Consider the following 20,939-nt stretch of genomic DNA (forward strand, 5'->3'; position numbering starts at 1 on the left):
CCCCCACTTCATTTGGGTAGCTTGTTCCCATAATTCAGGCCTCAACTTCAACAACAGTTCCTCTTGGGATACTTTTCTGATTCCCTTTGGCTGTCCCTGTTTTGTGCACTTTGCCTCCTATCATAGACTTCCTCCAGCATTTGGAAGTCAAGCATCTCCAGGTGAGGAGAACAGCTGTTGAAAAGGGGCAAAGGAAGGTGGGAGAAATTAGCATGGTATGTGCTCTAACAGAAGGTTCCAAGAGAACCTTTTGTGATCATGGGCTTTTCTTGATCTGTGCTGGACAATACAGAAACCACTAGCCACATGTGGCTACTGATCTCTTGAAATGTGGCTAGTGTGACTGAGGAAAAGAATTTTATCAAAAAACTCAAGAACCGAATTTTAAATTTAAAACAATTTTAATTAATCAAAATTTAAATACCCACACATGGCCAGCAGGAACTGTATAGTCCCACACAGGTCTTACAAGAAAGAGACCCACCTGAATAGAGCACAGGGTGGTAGGGAGAAGAGGAAGCTAAGGTTTGCTATCTCGAGAATAGGCCCCTTTAGACTGGAAGGGACCATGATAAACTAACTCATGGTAAGTGCATGGTACATGTGTACTCCATGATGCCATCACCTACCTTAATACATTCCCCTACAAGGCTATTTAGCAGAATGCTCTGAACAATGAAAGGGTCTAAAGACACCAGGGACTGGTTCTCTGATGGCAAAATGAAAAGTATTTTGGGTTTGGGGGAGCTTTTGCCTACATCTGCCATTTAGGGTCAGGATCAGAGCCATTATCTTTAAGATGAGCAGCAGTTGTAATGACTGTATCCAAATTTGTGCCTTCTAGGACAAGTCAAAAACTGCCTTCTTTCCTCCCTCCCTCTTTTCCCCTTGCTTCCTTTCATGGCTTTGTGCTAGGCTTTCAGAAGACAAGGTAGAACAATTTTGTATCTTCCCTTGAAAAGCTCACAGATGAGAGAAGGTAGTAGAAATGAACACACTGGCAGGGAGCCAGATGTTTGGGTTCTGATGCCGTTTTGCCAGACTAGCTTTCTACACTTCAACTTTCCCATTTGTGAAATGTCAGGGTTGGACAGGACTTGAGGTCCCGCCCTCTTTAACTTCCTGGGTGCTTATGCAACGTAATCCCAATCGTGATGATAAAAACAGCAGTCACGTTGGGTGCTTACAAGTTCTAGGCACCATGCTACATGTTTCATATTCACCATTTCACTCAAGTCTCTGGGGGGCGGTTTTACAACCCTCCTTTTTATAGGTGAAGAAACTGAGGCTCTGTAGTTTAAACCACTACCCCGAAGTCACACAGGGAGTAGTTGAGTTATGCTTTGAATCCAGATGGTTACAATCCCGAGATTTTCATCTCTTTTTTGTATGCATTGCTTTTTTTTTAAGGTGGGTCAAGGACGAGCCTTTGGGTTCAGACAGGGAGGAATTTTTGTTACGATTATTAGTAACACGGAGTGCTTTATTATTTTTTTTTCTTTAGTGCGTACTCTGACCGCTGTGGACACACCCAAAGGTGGGGGTAGCTGCCCCCTCTCCCTTCCTCTTTACCCTCCGCAGCTCCCTCTCCTCTCTTTCTGGGCAGGGGGCTCCGAGGGGCCGGGCCGGGCTGGGGGAGGGGGGTTGCGCTTCCCCGGCTCCCATCCCCCTCCCACTTCCCTAGGGGCGGGGAGCCCTGTGGGCAGCTCCCTCCCGCCCCGCTCTGGGCTTTGTGTCGGCCGCCGGCGTCTGGGCTGGGGGAGGGGAGCCGGGGAAGCTCTGGTAGGGGCCCCAGCCTCTCGCCCACCCCTCCGGGGTGAGGTCGTGGGCCCGCAGCCCCGTTCCAGGCAGGCTCGGTTCTCTGTCAGGCCCCCGTACGCCAGGCGTCGGGGTGAGAGAAAAAGTAGAAGGTTTGGGGTAGGGGTGAGGGGGAGAGGGCGAGGGCGGCAGAGCAACTTTAAAGTGTCTCAGGAAGTCTTTTTCAGAGCTTCTGAAGTCATTCCTCCACGCTCCCTAATTCTAAGGTGGTCTCCTTCCACGCAACAGGCTTGAGAACCGTGGTTCTCAAACTTAGAATAGCGTGTGATTTCAGCGTTTTTCGGAATTATGAATTGACGTCCAAAATCACTTGAGAACGGCTACGTTAGGTAGCTGCAGTTTCTTAAGACGCGGGTTTATGAACTTAACCCTCATAAACAGTGTGTGGAGGTTGGGGCCTGTGATTTGGATTTGAACTGATTTCCCAGGTAAATCTGAGGTTGGTGTTCCTCCAGACCGCACTTTGAGAAACACCGCGTTAAGGTTTTGTGGAGAGGTTGAGTGCCCCCTTTACGGGGATTCTTGTCACGTGTGAAGGGACACATGTTGGAAGTAGAACTTTGAGAGTGAGAGGTAGATATTTGGTTGAGAGGCGGATTTTTTTTTTTTCTTTTTATAATTCTTAGTATTTGAGGAAGGACTGGGAGGAAAGTTTGTGTTTGTAGTGCCCTGGAAATGGTTGCTGGACTCTGAGATACACTGATAACTTTTCTTTCTTCCCTTGTCTAGATTTTGAGAAGAGGGGAAAAAAGGAAGTTTGTCCTGTTCTGGATCAGTTTCTTTGTCATGTAGCCAAGACTGGAGAAACAATGTGAGTTGAAAACACGTATTAGTTGTGGTCCCGTGCATCATTCAGGATTGTTCAGGAAAGGGAAAAAACTGTATTTCAGAAGAATTGAATAATACATCTGTCTAAGCTGCACAAGCTGCAGTTAGTTGAAGCATTTACTAAATGCATATAGTTTATGCATACTCTGTAATGAATTTTAAAAATTTGTTGAAGTTTTCTTCATATCTATGCTTCTGTACATTGAGAATTTATTAGTCTGAAGAGCTAGAGAAAAGAATGCCTATCCTGTCCGTTATGACCCTTTTGGGTATAACAAACAGGCTTATTTCCAAAATTTTGTGGCTTTGATTCTTTCTCAGATTTTTTCTTTTTTTTGGTGGTATTTTCCAATATTGTCCTGTATCCAGCCTTTTGTTGTCATATTTATATAGATGAGTGTTTGAAGTGTCATTTCTATTTATTCTCTTGAGGACTTAGGGTGATTATCTGACAAATTCCAGATGCTACAATTTTGACTGCCCTGTAAACTTTCTAGGATAGCTAACTTGTTACATATGCTCAGCATTTTATTAGGCTTGTTTCCAAATGTTGTGAGTCTGAAACTTACACTATGAGGTTCATTTTCAAAAAGATCGATCCGTTTCATTGTGTGTGTGGTTGGTGTTGCAGGAGTTGTTTTCACCATCACCAAGTTAATTTGTAGATGGTAGTGCAAGTTAGTGACTTCCTTGTACATTTCTTTGGGTGCATTGTTAGTAAATGAGCGTTCTTTTGGCTCCCTTATGTCCTATTTTTACAGTTTCTTTTGAGGCCTATAAGAGTGTAAGCTTTACTAAGTAAGGTATACTTTCTTTGGCTTTATTAGCCAATGTTCATTTCTCAAGATTTTTTTGTGTCTGTAGTGTATGTAGCCTTCTAATAACTAGCCTAATTTTAGAAAGGAAAAAGATACTCTGATAAAGTGGTCATGTAGACAAGCTGAACCTGTGTAGTCCTTTATTAAAATGACCCGTCAGCTTAAGAATGTGACTGTGATGTAGTCAATCTTTTTTTTTTTAGTTATTCCACTTAAAAAATGGACCCTTTAGGGGGAGAAATCATTTTTGCCTCTGAATTAGTCTTTCTTAGAGCATCTTAATTTTAAAAACTGATGGAACATAACTCACTGGTATTTATACAGATACACTTAAAAACAAAACGACTAGATGCCAGCTTTCAGAAATAAATTAATCCCTAAATTGTATGTACTCAGATTGCTACTGTTTCTTTTGAGTTGTTAGTTGGTCTGAACTTACCCCTCTAGAATATCAAGAGGAAAGGCATTTTACTTTCAGGGTTTTGATACACAAAAGTATATGAAACTATTTGGAGATAAATACTTAAAACCTCTTCTTATCATGTCTGGTCAAACTGTCTTCCCTTTAGATAAATTTCATTGGCTGTAAATGTGTAAATAGTTGAAAACTTCTGAAAGAAATGTTTTTAATATACTGTCTGGATAACCACCTGGCTAGGAAAACTTAATCTGATTTTTATGTCAGTTATTTTGTCTTGATAGGGGTCTTAAACAGGGTCCACCACCTTACTCCTTCCCCCCGCCCCCAATGTTTTTATATTTACTAATAGTGTTTTATATTAATATGGGGGTATTAGATTTCTTATAGTGTTTGGAAAGTATTTTTAAATTTATTATAAAGTAGCTGGTGTTTATAAAGCTTTAGCCTTTGTTTTTGTTACTTAAACTTGCCTTAATTTATTTTTTAATGTTTATTTTTGAGAGAGAGAGAGACAGTGTGAGTGGGGGAAGGGCAGAGAGAGAGAGGGAGACATGGAATCTGAAGCAGGTTCCAGGCTCTGAGCTGTCCTCACAAAGCAGGATCCTGGACTTGAACTCACAAACGACGAGATCAAGACCTGAGCCAAAGTCCAGCCAGCGCTTAACCGACTGAGACACACAGGTGCCCTTAACATGCCTTAATTTTGACTCTGAAATTTGCAAAGTTTCTGTCATCCATTTGTTGTTAAACTGAGCTTTGTGTAACTTCTAAGATTTTAACAAGAAAACTTAAAGGACAGCAGATCATATCTTTGATGTTTTAGGATGGATGGGGTTGCTTAAGATAAAAATTCCTTAGTTCTGTTTTTATCTTCATTGATACACTGTAGCAAAAAATCATTAACCAAAAAAAATTGAACTTTGTTTATGGATGAAGATTAGGGACAGCTTAGGCTATTTATTTTTCATTTAAAAAAAAACCCCAACAATTGATTTGACCCTTGTGTTTTTAGCTTTGGAGAGATTTTAGAATTCTAAGTATAGGTTTTTACTGAGCAGGAGGTTGTAAGAAAATTAAAGAGCCCTGGAAAAACTTTCCTTTCTGATCTGTTAACTTACCTATAAACACCTAATATAGGAAGTTGGGAACAATGTCAAGACATGGTATGCTCAACTGTTGCGAATACAGAGATTATCTAAAACAATCCCCAAATTTTTTGTTTTTCGTTACTTCAAAAAATTATTTTTCTGTTGAAAAGGTTACTTGGTTCTGAAAATGGGACATTACCTTGAACAACACTTCTGAAGGTAACAGTTGGTAACTTAATGCCAAGTGTGTATTATGTGCTGAATAGACAGAAACATATGTGGTGACTTTCAATCATGAGTTTAAACATTTGATGGATTTCAATTGTAGATTTAAACATATTTGATAAGCTTAGTTGTGGTTACTCTTTTTGGTGGTCATATTGTCCCATGTTTGTCCTGTGGGAGCCTTTTTAATTTGATTCCAGAATCCTTTTGACTTAACCTTAGTAGTCCTTGATAGTATCCATACTCCCTGGTATTAGAATACGATCTGAGCTCATTCCTGCCCAGACCCAGAATCAACCTTTTCTCAAGAAGGCATGTCGTCTTTTAGTGGGAAATGGTCTTTAAAGACTCCAACCTGGACACAAGAGCTGCTTAGCTGAGTTGGTCATTGTTTCAATCCTCTTTAATGGATAGAAACTAGTGAAATACTTAATGGTTCATACTGATGGTTCAGATTCAAAATCAGAACTACAGTGTTTTATTTCTTCCACCATTTTGATTCCAAGGAAACAGGGGAAAAGTCTAATAATAATATCACCAATGTAATTATTAAGAACATTAAAAGTATTTCATATCTTTTCCAATTTGTAGCCCTCATTTAAGAAACGTAGTTGTCTCTAAGTTATCTGGGCATATAACTATTACAGAAGTCTCTCTTAACCATCATTTAATCTTTTATAAGTAGCTCTGTTTCAGATGCTCACCACTAGTCTTTAGGTCAATATCTTTAGTCAGTTTGGTTATCTGAAGTTCATTCTCTATTAGATTCTTCAGGCAAAACTCTCGGGAACTTTCCTGAGTTCTTGTATATTGTTAAGAGTCTGTGCTGTTTGTTCTTGAAGGTCATTTGGACTGGAAATAAAACCATTGGTTTTCATTTTTTGTCCTTGATAGCTTAAATATGTTAATATCATTGTTTACTGCAATTCACAGTTACTGTCAATAATCTGATGATAATCTAATTTTCGTTACATTATAGGCCATCTACTCTTTTTGCCTAGATTCCCAAAGAATTTTCTGTTAAGTGCAGTAATTTTTCTGGACTTTGTTTTAGTGTTGAGCATTTTGGGTCAGAATACTCAGGTATGTAGTGTGCTCCTTCAGTCTGTATTTTCAGATTTTTCATATCTTTTAATTTCAGGAAATTGAACTATGTTCTGTGGGTATGTTTTTTTTTTTTTTTTCAGGTACTCCTTGTATTCCTATGTGTCAAATCATCTTGTGTGTCTTCAGTATTTGTCATCTTGTCTTGAATTCTTCCTTATACCTGTTTTTTTAAATAAAACAGCTTTATTGAGGTATCATTTACACAGAGTAAACTTCATTTATTGAAAATATATAGTTTGCTAAATTCTGACATCTATGTTCAAACATTGACCACACTCAAGATTGTGACATATCCATTCATTACTCCGAGAAGTTGCCTCGTACCCCATTGTAATCTTTCTTCCCTTGGTATGCTTCCCCTCCCCACAGGCAAGTAACAATCTACTTTTCATCATTTTAGATTAGTTTGCTTGTTCTCAATTTCATCTTAATGGAATCATACAGTTTGTAATCTTTGGCTTCTTTTACTCATCTGAGATCCGGGTTCAGATATTAGCAACTTATTCCTCCTTATTTTTGAGTAGTGTTCATTATAATGGTATCCTACAGATTTTTAATACATTCATTTGTGATGGACATTTGGATTATTTTCAGTTTTTTCTGTTACAAAATCTGCTGTGAACATTTGTGTACAAATCCTTGTATGGACATATGCATTCTTTTCTCTTGGTTAAATACCTAGGAGTGGAATGGCTGGGTCATATGGTGGATGTCTGTTTAACTTCGTGAGAAACTGCCAAACTACTTTCCAGAGTGATTGCACCAGTTTGTATTTCCAGTAGTATTTTGGGAGTTGAGTTCCAGTTCTCCACCTCCTTTCCAACATTTAGTATGCCATTCTTTTTTGTGTTAGTTTTTCTGATAGGCACATATTGCCTAGTGGTTTTAATCTGTACTTCCCTAATGATTAATGATGTTATGTATCTTTTCATGTGTTTGCTATATGTGTACCTTCTTTGATAAATTGGTTTTTCAAATCTTGCCCATCTAAAAATTGAGTTGTTTTCTTACTGGATTTTGAGAGTTCTTTTATGTTACAGATACAAGACCTGTATCTGACATGATTTGCAAGTACTTGTCACAACTGCATGGCTTTTCATTCTCTTGATAGTGTCTTTCAAAGTGAAATTTCTAATTTTTTTTTTATTTTGAAGAAAGAGAAAGAGAGACTGACTCTTAAGCAGGATCCAGGCTTAGCATGGAGCTCGACGTGGGGCTCGATTCCAAAAACGTGAGATCATGACCTGAGCTGAAATCAAGAGTCAGATGCTTAACTGACAGAGCCATCCAGGTGCCCCTGAAATTCTAATTCTATTTCGGCTTTAAAAAACATCTTTCTTTGAAGAACTCTTACTATGTTACCTATTATGTTCTTTTGTTCTCATCTACTTTGTAGTTTATTTCCTGAAGTAATTTTTTAAGTTTCTATCTAATTGTTGGCCAAATTCTATTCCTTCATTTTCTGAGTTTCGCTAATTCTGACTTCCATCATTTTTTAAGTGTCTTTGGCTCATTTAGAAATAGAATCATACAGATTTGGCCTGTTGACAAGTCATTCTTTCTCATTGTAGGGATGTTTGTTCTCCTTATTCTCTTTCTTTTTCTTATAATTACCTTGTACTGGATTTAACCTTGATATTTTTCTCTGGTACTTTTTTTACATGAAATAAGTTTTCCTGACCTTTGAGAAGGAGATAGGGTTCAGAGTAGCATTCCTAACTTTGCAGAGCTCTCTCGTTGTTTTAAGGCTTTTAAGAATATGGAGCTTGCTTTCTGACATTTCCAGCTTCTATTTTCTAATTCCTGGTTTTATTTGGACCCTGTCTTTCCTTCCTCTTTATTGTCCTCTTCTCATACTGGGGTCATCTCTGAATGGGAGCTTTGGTGGGTCATTTTTAGGAGCACACGGGAGCAAGACTGCTGCTTTCCTTGGCTCTCATTGTGGGTCCCTTCTCTTTTCTCATTAGTGTAGTGGGCAGAACCCATTTCAGTTTCAGCCACTGTTCTCTGATTGGCCTGTCATGATTTCTAGTGATGCTTGTTAGCTGTTTTGTGGTCCTGTTCCTAGGCCTTCAGGTGTACCCTGAGTTCTCTACTTTCTCTTATTCAGAACCTCATAAGGTACAGGTCATGTGACTGTCACTTCTCACCTGTTTTACTTTTGGGGCTTGAGAAATGGACTACTTTGTCAGCTAGGGTTGTTTGGTTTGATTTGCCAGCTCGTTTTATTGTCAGTTCATTTCTCTTAAGTTTACTTTTGTTCATTGGCTTTTGGTTTTGCTGTCTAGTTAAGTCTGATATATAGAGTTTTGGAGACATAGAAAACTATAGCACCACTGTTATCCTCTCATAATTACACTTCCTTTGAAAACTTTAGTTTCCTCATGTATGAAGTGGGAATAATAGTGGTATCTCCTAGTATAAGTAGTACAGTGAATAAATGCTCAATAAGCAGTCGTCGTTACTGTGTTGACAGTGCTTGTTTTGAGTCTGCTTTGTCCCCCCCACCCTCACTTTCAAGTTCTCTTTGTTGAGCAATTTTGACATGTGAGTAGGAAAATAAAAGCTAAGTTACATAAAAGTAGTTGGCAACAACTAAACCTACATTATTGAAAATAGAATCTTATGGAAGAGGCTGTTAGATCCTTCTTATGTGAATTTCTTAAGGGAGGGACTTTTTGTTAGCATAGTTTCTAAAATGTCATTCTCCTATACTGCTTTCCTGATTTTTGCCACATCCTTGTAACTTTTCTGTACAGTTATTTATCACTCTTCTCTAGGTTGGCTTGCCTTTTTTCGGATTTTTTTTTTTTTTTTTTAAGATTTATTAAATGATTTCATATGATCTCATGACCCCAAAATTAAGAGTCGCATGTTCTTCCAACTGAGCCAGGCAAGTGCTCCTTTTCAGATTTTTTCCAATTAGAAAAATACTACAGTTAAGTGCTCATTTTACTCTTACTATCACTATGTTAATTTTATTTCCGTTGTGAGAAATAAGATCTAAAACCACTGGTTTGTTGCATTTGTTATGTCTAAGTTATTTTAAAATCTGTAAATACTAAAACTCATACTTAATATGAGTTTTCCATGTACCACCTAAAGTCCTCATGTACCGCTATCACAGTGGTATACAGGAAGCACAGAAGATTTTCAATAAATATGGTTAAGTCCATGCTTTTTTATTTCAAATGTTACAAGAACTGCAGTGATTGAGATACGAACATGAAGAAAATCAGCGTCGTTTTCATTTGTTTGATCACATCATGCTGTAATCTGGATGTGTCCTCTCCACTGCACAAAATCTGTTGATTGATGCATTGGAAGATAGACATGTCAGCTTTGCTTTTTGAGTAAATTTAGCTTCAAATCTTCCGTCTCCTTGGTGTGCAAGTGAGCTCATATTTTCTATGTTCATTTCAGATTTTTATTAGTAGTTGGCCAGTCTCATAATTTCATGAGAGTTAGCATGTGGTAATATCATTCTTGGAAGGAAGATGGCTTGAATTCTGAATTTAGCTTGGCGACTTCTCTGTGTGAATTTGGGCATGTTACTTGTAAACTTGTTTCCTCACTTGAAGAATGGGGCTTAGACGCTGTAGTTTCAGCTCTTATGAGGACGCAAATAAATGAAAGTCTATAGCTATAAATATTAAAATTTGGAAGTAAAAGTTAGAATTGTCTGAATGTTGGGCATAAATTCAGTGAATTTGGCTTAAGAAACAAATCTGAGGTACTTGTGGAAAGAGCTCTGGTTTGAGACAGGAGGACACCAACACCTGGGTTTGAATTCCTGCCTCTACCAGTTAGTTTGTGAGCAGGGCTGACTTCTCTGTGCTGTAATTTCCTCATATGTAAAATATGAGTAATAAAATCTGTCTCAAGGGGTCTTGTGAGGTTTCAGTGAATTTATACATCTAAAGTGCTTAACACAGTGACTGGCTTGGCAGTGACTACCCCTTCCCACCGCCACCCTTTAAATGGAAGCTGTTATAACTATTTTACTTACCATTATTTAAGTCATTTAAATTACTAAGGGCCACAGTTCAGTGGCAGTGTTCAGTGTTCCAGTACAGACTGAGGGGCTTGTAGTAGATGATCTCCAAGGTTCCTCCTGGTTTGAAAAGCTTATAGAAGTCTGTTGGGGCAGTAGTTATCTGGGGGTGGTATTGAGGCAGTAATGATTAGGGTAGAAATGGGGCACAGTGGTAGTGGTTGATGTTAAAATGTCTGCTGATGGTGAAAGATGGTTAACTGTTGGGAGCATGTTGCAGAGATGAATGGTTTGGAGACCCCTCCCCCCCCCAAAAGAAATGGAGAATCAGTTGTGTATACTTATATGAGAAAGATGAGTGATTGTTACTACTTAATTTATTAGAGCCACAGAGGTGTTCACAGAATGCAATTCTTAGCGTACCCTGTGTATACACGTGTGATTTTTATCTACATCCACAGATCCTCTTTGTGCCTGCCAGTGAATGCATGAGCTCATAATACTGATGGTCTATTACTGGAAGTCTGTGAAAAACTTCATGCTACTTCAAAACATCTTATTAATAAGAAATTAAGGAATTTATGATCCAGAATTTGCTGTGTTTTCCCTCTGTTTTGTGGACTGTACATCTTTTACCTTAATGATATAGGAGTTTGTCATTGGGGTGAGTGAATGTGTCTGTCTGCCTCCTTTTCCTGTGTTTATCTATTATTTCTATACCAAAATCAAATTTCAGTATCAATAGCAAAAACAGTAAAGAAACCAACCCTTAAATATATTCAGTGACTAAAATAGTATAGACAGTTGAAGAGGAGAATATTGGCTGTTATTTCATTTAATACATATGTCTGTAAGAGAATTTTACTTTAAAGATAACCAGTGAGGGGCATCTGGGTGGCTCAGTCAGTTAAGCGTCCAATTTCGGTTCAGGTCATGATCTCACAGTTCGTGAGTTCAAGCCTCACATTGCTTGGCATTCTCTCTCCCTCTATCTATGCCCCTTCCCCACTTGTGCTCTCTGTAGCTCAAAATCAGTAAATAAAAATATTTTTTTAAAAAGTACACTTAAAAAAAAACCATGACTCTGAGAACTGTATTTGAGATCTTCATTTTTGCTAGGCTTTAGAGGTGTTTGGTTGCTTGTCTTTGCTTTCTCTGGTTTCACCCACAGCAGTCCTGCTCATATTATCAGGTTGGCTGGGTTTGGCACTGCTTGTATGGAATCTGTCTTTTGTCATAGGCACTTCTGTAGCCAGCCTCCAGATTCCATTCCTACCATATTACATTGACTATTGAGAACTTATGACATTGACTGTAAAGGGAAAAATAGTTAATATCAAATTAATAGTCATATAAAATAATAGTAATAGTGCTCCCAGTGCTTTTTCAAAGCACATACTATTTATGTGGTAGTATCATTAGGGCTTTTTTGTTATCACTTATCAGTGTGACTTTGCGGGGGAGAAAAGCTTTATTGAGAGACTCTGTGGTACAGTGAAGATGAGTTGGAATTATATCTGTCATGGTCTCCCTTTTGTCCCTGTGCTTATTATCTGCTCAACCTTAGCTTAGAGGACAATCTTGGTGAAAATTCTGGTTTCATTATAATCGATGTGAATGACCATGATGGAATAAGTTAGTTACCTAAGCCCCCTTTACCACAAGTCTTCAGCTGAAGTTGTGAACAACACTTATTTCATGGAGTTTCTTGAAATAGCAGGCATTCAGTAAATCTTAGCTTCCTTATTTTGTTTGTATATGGATATGAAAATAAAAATTAGTAGTACCAAAAATAACATTTATTTAGTACCAGTGTTGATACTTAATATTTTTGTAGCATATTGAAATGAAGTCCTAAGAATGTAAACATATTGATCAATTACAGGGATCTCTGTTCAGTCTCAAGACTTGCCTAAATCTTTACAAGCTTCTTTATAGTTGTGACTGAGCTAGCTCTTCATTTTGCTTGTCAGAACTTTGCCTTAGCCATTTTATTTTCCTTCTCTGCTATAGTCAGGTCTTAAGACTTTCAGGCATGTAGTACATTGTACTTTCCTCTTCCTGTTTCCCTGTGATTTGTCTAGACTCCTTGCAGGTGCTGGGTAGCTTTTGAGTATTTTTGACCCTTAAATTTTTTTTTTGATGTTTATTTTTGAGGGAGAGAGACACAGAACATGAGGGGGTGNGAGAGAGAGGGGTGGACACAGAATCCAAAGCAGGCTCCAGGCCCTGCACTGTTAGCATAGAGCCCTATGTGGGGCTCAAATGAGCCAAAGTTTGATGCTTAACTGAGCTACCCTATTTTTGACCCTTTTAAAATTTTATTCTCCTATTGTTACTTGTTGTCTGTGGTGCTTCTCAATACTCCTACATAGAATCTTTGATTGATTTTAAAATCATAAACCTGAAATTGGGATTTATAAGGAACTAGAATTTTCACTTCTGTTTTGGGTTAAAGTTCTTTCTTCTGCTTAAAAGGCAAATTTGTAGTAAACACTTATTTTTGTCTATCTTAATTTGATCTTCACAACTACTGTCTGAAGTAGATATCTCTGCTTTTTAAAGGAGGATACTGGAGTGCTCAGTCAGTTGAGCATCCAACTCTTGATTTCAGTTGAGGTCATGATTTTGAGTCCCTGAGATCCAAGGGCTGGGTATGGAGCCTGCTTGGGATTCTCTCTCTGCCCCACCCCTGCTTTCTGTCTCTTTCTCTGTCTCTTGCTGTCTCTAAATAAATAAATAAACATTTTTTTAAAAGAGGGTACTGAGCCTGGGTGGCTCAGTTGGTAGAGTGAATCTTCATTTCAGCTCAGGTCACTATCCTGGCATTGTAAGGTCAAGTCCCGCCTTGGGCTCCGCACTGAGCATAGAGCCTGCCTAGCGTTCTCCCTCTTTCTCTCCCTCCCTCCTTTTCTCCCTCCCTCCCTTCCTCTGTCTCATATAAATTAAAAAATAAAGAGGATACTGAGGCTTATAGAACTTAAAAAGTTTTAAGGTTGTGCATCTGGTGAGTGACAGGATTGGAATTTAAGCTCAGGCATACAACTTTAGGCTGTCTCAGAACTCCTACTTTTTTATACCCCTTGTCCCTTGTCTTCTCACATCTTTGCTCTTTACTGAAGAACCCTGAGAATCTGTTTAAAATCATTAGAGTTTGAAACTATGCTTTTGATAGGAATCTGTTACTAGTTATTTCTGAGATTTTCTTGCTGCTTATCTAAGCCTGATCTGAGACACCTGTACAGCTTTCCTTGCATTGCAGCATACCATAATGTGACCACCTCAGCCCTGAAACCATAGATAGTTTCCTGGGAATTGTGGCAAGTATGGAAAGGTTGGGTGTGGTATTTTGGGACTTAAGAAAATCTATGTCAAGAGGGTCAGTAAGGTAAGAAAATATATAATTAACATACCCTTAACATGTGTAAGTTAGACTATTTTCCAGTGACTTCAAAAGTTGAAAACTTGTAGTAATTATAATTTTGCAGAGGTGTAAATTTGAAGCATGTAGGTAATGAGACTGATACATATTTAAATTGAAAGTATGAGCAATCTGACTTCCTTTTTAATATATGCATTTTGGATTTGTTATTCTTTTTTTTTTTAATGTTTTTTATTTATTTCTAGGAGAGAGAGAGAGAGACAGCGTGAGCAGGGGAGGGTCAGAGAGAGAGGGAGTGACAGACTCTGAAATAGGCTCCAGGCTCTGAGCTGGCAGTCAGCACAGAGCCCGACGCGGGGCTCGAACCCACGAACCGCAAGATCATGACCTAAGTGAAAGTCGGACGCTTAACCGACTAAGCCACCCAGGCGCCCCAGGATTTGTTATTCTTAACGAAAAATCTTGCAGGTTAGGTGGTAATATTTCTCTTTATTGGTGATGAAACTGGAATAAAATATACTGTAGAAGGATTTGAAATTTGAGAGGTGTAAGAGCTACTACAAGTGAATTTGTAATGTGTGCTATTGTGTATCTCCTAGAAGAGGGGGTTGAGATAGCTTTTTTGTTAACTGATGAAATATTTCTATTCAGAATTGTTTGTGTTTTGTAAAGTAAATTTTATATTTTTGGAGGTTGTCTTACTTTGGTCTTTTTTTAGGAATATTGTCCATAGTGACTACAGGGTGACTTTTGAAATTATGGCTGTTTTGTCTTAAAGTGGTTCTTTTAAAAAAAATTTTTTTTTTTTTAGCATTTATTCGTTTTTGAGACACAGAAGTTTGGGTGGGGTAGAGAGAGGAGACAGAATCCGAAGCAGGCTCCGGGCTCTGAGATGTCAGCATAGAGCTTGAAATGGGGCTTGAACTCAAGACTGCAAGATCATGACCTGAGCTGAAGTTCGATGCTTACCTGACTGAGTCATCCTGGGACCCATCAGAGTCGTTCTTTATCTGGAGACAGGTCCACCTTTTCTAGGGATTTTGAACAATAGGATATTTCTGCAGGAGTAATGTTAAATGGGGATAGAATGTGGTCTAGTTTTCTTTTTTTCCCCCAATTAAGTATTATTAGTGAATTCAGGGTTTTCCTGGTGATGAGCTGTTGTTAAGACAAGTAGTCTTTCTCTTCCTCCAATGTACATGTCAGTATCTCTCTCGTCTTGTCGTGTTTATATTAGAGGGTTCATGAGGATACCTGTCACTTTATCCAGTTTTCTTGTAAATACTGTCTGTAGCATTTGATTTGGCTATCTTAGTTGTTATAGGATATGACAGAAATCAGTGCCACTGTGTGGCCACTTTAAACATCATTTTCTGACAAAATTTAGGTAAGTGATTAGGTGGTAAATTTAAATACTTAAAACTTTCAGTCTTTAATATTTTAAGTATCTTAATATGGAGACTATCATCAACATTTTCTGTATATGTTCCCATTTTGGTGAAGGAGAAATTTGGTGAGAATAACTGCATATTGAGTTTAATGGATCACATGAACTAAATAATTGTTGTCCCCATACTGTAAAAAAAAAAAAAAAAAAGTCATGTACACACGTTATGGAAATTAGTACTGCTTTAGATAAGCCTGTCTCATTAAAAATTTTTTATTATTTAAGCACTAACAGTAAGAAATCAAACTGTACCTTTAACCTGTTTCTTCTATATTAACAGATTTTTCTATGTGTATATAAATGTATATGTGTGATTCTTTAAAAAAAAAAAAACAACACACACCTAATATCAAACATAATGCAGTTTGCCTGTTAACTTGCTGTGTTGACTACCTTTTTTTTTTTCCTTAAGCAAAACACAAAAGTTTACCTCATGTTTTTCATGGGTTGCATAGTAGTCCATTGTTTGGGGTAGACTGTAATTAATTTAAACTGTCCCTCTTTGATGGTTCTTTAGGTTGTTTATAGTTATAGACAAGTCAAGCAGTGTTTAAGTGAGCATGTTTATGTTGGCACAGATGCCAAGAATGGGATCTATAGGTTGAAGTCTATATGTGTTATTATTTTGACAGGTAGTGCCAGCTGGCCTTCCCAAAATTTTTTTCAACCTATGCTTATACCAACAGCGTATGAAAATTATCTCTACCGTGGACAGCACTGAGCATTATTAGGCTTTCAAATCTGAAAATCTGATAGATAAAAAATGCTATCTTATTTTAACTTGTTTTATTTTGTATCTGCCCTTCCATTTGTCTATTACCATTTGTAGTTTGTCTTCCTCATATATAAAGTTGTGATTTGTTTTTCAGCTTTTTATTGATAATAATAAGCAGGCTGATAAAGTTGCTTCTAAATAATTATACTTTTTAAGTTTATTTCTTTTAAAGAGAAAGTATGTACACACGTGGGTAGGGGAGGGACAGAGAGAGAGGAGAGAGAGTCCCAAGCGGGCTGTCTGCTGTCCGTGCTGCGCCCAACATGGGGTTAGAACTCATGAACTGGAACCCTCTGTGAGATCAAGACCTGAACTGAAATTAAGACTCAGATGCTTAACTGACGGAGTCACCCAGGTGCCCCTAAATAATTACACTTTTACTGTGTTAGGAGTAATTTGAATTTAAGAGTCTCAACCAGCAAGATGTTTTAAAAAGATGGTCATAGCTGTATAGCAAAGAATAGCCTTTGTAATGATTGGTGGATTGAATTGTTATCTCTGGTGTATATGTTTTTTTAGGTACATTCTGTAGACACGTAGTCATATTTATCAGTAACAGTGACTTTAAATACAAAGTCTGAGCAGTGTTTCAATTTTTATGACTGTATTTGAAATTTTGTCCTTGTAAAAAAATTTTTGTTTTTGTTTTTTTGCAGTCTGGTTCTGGCCTTTTTCTTTGTAAATAGGCCGAAAAAAACCACTTAGTTTAAGGGAAAATAAACTACATTCTCCTCTTAGATTGACTGAATACTGAGAGCACTTTGAGATCTCAGAAATATCATGGTCCTACTCAAGCAGGAAAAATGAAAATACTTCTCACAAAAATTGATGTATCTTAAGATTGTTCCTACTGTCTTAAATTTAGTTTTGAGTATATATAGTTTTTTAAAAAAATGCAAGTAAAATATTTGATCTCCCCTGTAGTGTTTATGTCAGCTTATAGAACTTTGCAATAAATAGAAGTAAAAATAATTGCAGATGTTTGAGATTTTGAATGTGGGCTTTTTCCTTGAATTTGCATTTAATTCTATAATATATGTCTTTCTTTTTCAAAAATAGACAGCAGTGGTTCTTCACCAGGGATGACAATGACTGGAGACATTTTTGGTTGTTCCTAGTGGGGGAATGCTATTGGCATCAAATGGCTAGTGGCCAGGGTTGCTGCTGAAGAACCTGTGGTGCACATGGTAACTCCCAACAACAAAGTATGATCAGATACAAAATGTTAGTGGTGCTCAGATTGGAAGATTCTGCTTCATAGGAAAGGGCATACATCAAGCTTTAACATGTGTCTTAGGGGCACCTGGGTGGCTCGGTTGAGCATCTGACTTCAACTGAGGTCACAATCTGGTGGTCCACGATTTGAGCCCCACATCGGGCTCTGTGCTGACAGCTCAGAGCCTCAAGTCGGCTTCGCATCTGTGTCTCCCTCTCTCTGCCCCTCCTGTGCTTATACTCTCTGTCTCTCAAAACTAAATAAACATTTAAAAATTTTTAATTTTACTGTAAGATTATTTTACTATATTTTTGTTTTTATTTTACTATAAGACAAAATTAAAAATTTTTTAATTTTTAAAAATTTTGTCTTATAGTAAAATAAAAACAATGGTGGGTATGATCAATATCTTAAACCAAGGCTTCTAGCTTTACCTTTCAGAATTCTTTTTGAGAAACTTCGTAAACTTTAATTTTGAGAAATAAATAATACTTGAGAAAGATTCATAGTCTAATTATAAGTGGTTTTATTTTTTTTGATGTTCAGTACATGGAAATCTCAAAGTTTTGTCATTTATCTAACCAAATACTGCCCAGAAAATTCTGTTTCTCCTTTACTCTCAGCCTCAGAGCACTTCTGACACTACTTGTGTGGGCTTTCTTCTCCACACCAAGTAATTCTGTGTGTCAGCAGCTCAGCACCTGCTCAGTGTCCAGCAGTGCACTTCAATTCTGACATTATCTGCCTGGATTATTGTCAGATCTCATAAATTAAGGACTTAATCTCACGAGACTGTCTCTCTCCCTTTTCAGATGCCAGTCAACATTCAGCTTGTTATCTGTGCTTCTGACCAGCAGGCTAAACAGAGGTTTTCATGACTTGCTCCTTGCGTTCCATTAATTTGCTAGAGTGGCTGCTCCAGAACTCAGTAAAACTGTTTATTTAACTAGATGACGAGTTTATTACACTGGATGTTGAAAGGTACAAGTGAATAGCCAAATGAAAAGATACACAGGGTGAAGTCTGGCAGAGTCCTGAGCACAGAAGCTTCTGTCCCGTGGAGTTTGGGATACATCACCCTCCCAGCATGTGGATGCATTCTTACTCATGGTTCTGAAAGCTCTTCGAATCCATAGTTTATAGATTCTTTTTTTTTCTTTTTTTTTTTTTTTAATGTTTTATTTATTTCTAGGAGAGAGAGAGAGACANATTCACTACACTTCTGGCCCCTTTCCTCTCTCTGAAGAATGGTGGGGGAGTGCTGAAACATCCAAACTTCTAATCCCAGCTTGGTCTTTGGTGACCTACCCCCGTCCAGGTGCCCACCAAGATTCACCTTATTAGAACAAAAGCTGCTTTGAGTACCTGGGTGGCTCAGTTAGTTAATTGTTGGATTTTGGCTCTGGTCATGATTGTGAGTTGGTTGGTGAGTTCGAGCCCCACATTGGGTTCTATGCTGACAGCTCAGAGCTTGGAGCCTACTTCACATGCTCTGTCTCCCTCTCTCTCTGCCCTTCCCCTGCTCAATGCTTTTTCTCTCTCTCTCAACAATAAATAAACATGAAAAAGTTGAAAAAATTTTTGAAGAACAAAAGCGGTTTCTGTCATTCAGGAAATTTCTGGAGATTTTAGGAGCTCTATATCGGGAACTGGGGCAAAAGGCTAAATAGTAGAACAAAAGATTGTCCTCATACCCCTATTTTCAAGGGTTTTAGGAGCTCTGTGTTAGGAATCAGGGGCGGAGACCTATATGTATATTTTATTTCATAAATACAACCATTAGCTAGCTTCATGGGACCATTCTTATATACATAGGGGAGAGAGAAGCTTTAATTCCTCACTTCATTAAAAGAGTACTGGCTTTGTGTGTTAACATTAGCATATACCTAACCTATAATATCCCATTATTTCTCACTGGTAGCTTGACAACTATGTGCATTTCAGTTACAAAGTCCCAGGCTACAACTTGGCTCATACATCAGTGGCACATTAATGGTGACAGTGTTGACCACTTCTACCTTCAGAGGAGTTAGCTGCCTTAGCCGCTTGAGAGGGTAGGGTTAGGTACATTGAATCAGAAAGGGTGAGTGAAAGGTAAATTAATTATTTCTGTCATCATTCAGATTTCACTGCACATTAAAGTGAGGACTGTATTCGTTATACATGCATTTCATAAACAAGCTGACAATATCCTAGCAAAAGCCGAAAGTGCAAAGTGAAGAGGCCTACCAAACTTGCATATTTAATGTAATTACTAATACTTCTTTAAATATGGTACAAATGGTAAACTATATGGAACACCAGATGAAGAGATGTAGGCCAGGACTCTTCTAACTAGGATGTATGGTCATTCTTCTTTGTTCCCTTTGAAGTCGCGTTGTTAGCATTACTAGTTAATAGCATACCTTCTTAACACTTTTATTCTTTCAGTGAAGCAAATCCTGTCTTATTCTTTAAAATTCTTTCTTGATTTGGGTTTTTCTTACTTTCTCAGTCTTTGGCCACCATTTGTAACTTACCCAAATTATTTGCTGTTCACTGAATACGCAGTGCTCTTGTGCTAGTAATAAATTCTAATAACATCTTTCTGTTGGTTGCCTCTGTTCTTCCTCATGGCATGACCTCCACCTGTCTTTTAACATTGTTCAGATAGCTCAATTCAAATACATAGTCATCTGCTGAAAATTTCACATTCCTTTTTCTTTTCTTTTTTTTTTTTTTTTAATGTTTTATTTATTTCTAAGAGAGAGACAGCGTGAGCAGGGGAAGGTCAGAGAGAGGGAGACACAGAATCTGAAACAGGCTCCAGGCTCTGAGCTGGCTGTCAGCACAGAGCCTGACGCAGGGCTCGAACCCACAAACTGTGAGATCATGACCTGAGCGGAAGTTGGATGCTTAACCGACTGAGCCATCCAGGCGCCCCACACATTCCTTTTTCTTAATAGGAACTGCCATATTTCTGACGTGCATTGATCAAGTTTTCTGTTGTAGCTGTTTGCTTACTAATCTGTTTATACTTGTGGTTCCCCAAGCGTTGACGGAGCTGAAACTCCCTTGCTGAGAATGTGGCACAAAATAGGAGCTGGATTAAATGTGTAAATGGAAGAAGAATAAAAATCTTGTCTTCTATTAAAAAAAATTCTGACCGTAGAAAATAATAGAAACTGTTGTGTCCAAATCATAAGGTAACTATGTGTGTGAGAGAGAAGCTTGCTTTCTCTTCCCTTTAAATTTTCCCTATGTCCAGATTCTGTATATCCTTTGTTGTGTCTAAGCCTTTGCAGGTTTTCAAAAAAGATAGTAATTTTGCTGTTAAAAATTCTCCATTTGCTATTTTCTCCTGTGTATTATGCAGATATTTTAATGCAGATATTATTTCTCCTGCCAGCCTAGACTCTTTAGAGGTTATAATTTGGTTTTTGATCTTTATATCCTTCTGTGTCATATGTCACTGTTTCTTCAATAGTAGATTTGCTGTGTTAGTTTGGGTTACAATAACAAAATATCATAGGTGATTTCAACAATAGAAATTATTTTCTCGCAGTTAATGGAGGCTGGATGTCTGAGATCAGGGTGCCAGCATATTTGGGCTTCGGTTGAGGGCTGTCTTCTGGCTTCCAGAAGGCCACTTTTGTGCTTTATCCTCAGAAGCATGACGGAAGGAGATGATGAGGGAAGTGTAATAGCTTGCTCTTGCTCTTCTCTTCTCAACACTAATCTCATCATTTGAGCAGCACCCTCATGATCTCATCTAGACCGTATTGCCTCCCAAAGACCTCATCTCTAAATACTGTAAGTTTGTATGTTAGGGTTTCAGAAT

At 38.0% G+C, this 20,939-nt stretch overlaps 1 protein-coding gene across 1 annotated transcript in view; it reads left to right on the plus strand.

The window, feature by feature from the left end:
• Positions 1-2,225: 2,225 nt before the first annotated feature.
• The window catches only part of PPP4R2 (protein phosphatase 4 regulatory subunit 2), a 53,507-nt gene continuing 34,793 nt past the window's right edge, over positions 2,226-20,939 (plus strand). The window contains exons 1-2 of the mRNA XM_077770642.1: positions 2,226-2,246; positions 2,548-2,629. Coding sequence (XP_077626768.1) covers positions 2,628-2,629 — 2 coding nt within the window. The 5' untranslated portion in view covers positions 2,226-2,246; positions 2,548-2,627. The remainder of the gene's footprint in view (positions 2,247-2,547; positions 2,630-20,939) is intronic.

Source organism: Crocuta crocuta, unplaced genomic scaffold, assembly GCF_008692635.1.
Source record: "Crocuta crocuta isolate KB4526 unplaced genomic scaffold, BGI_CrCroc_1.0 scaffold126, whole genome shotgun sequence".
NCBI classification, from domain to species: domain Eukaryota; kingdom Metazoa; phylum Chordata; class Mammalia; order Carnivora; family Hyaenidae; genus Crocuta; species Crocuta crocuta.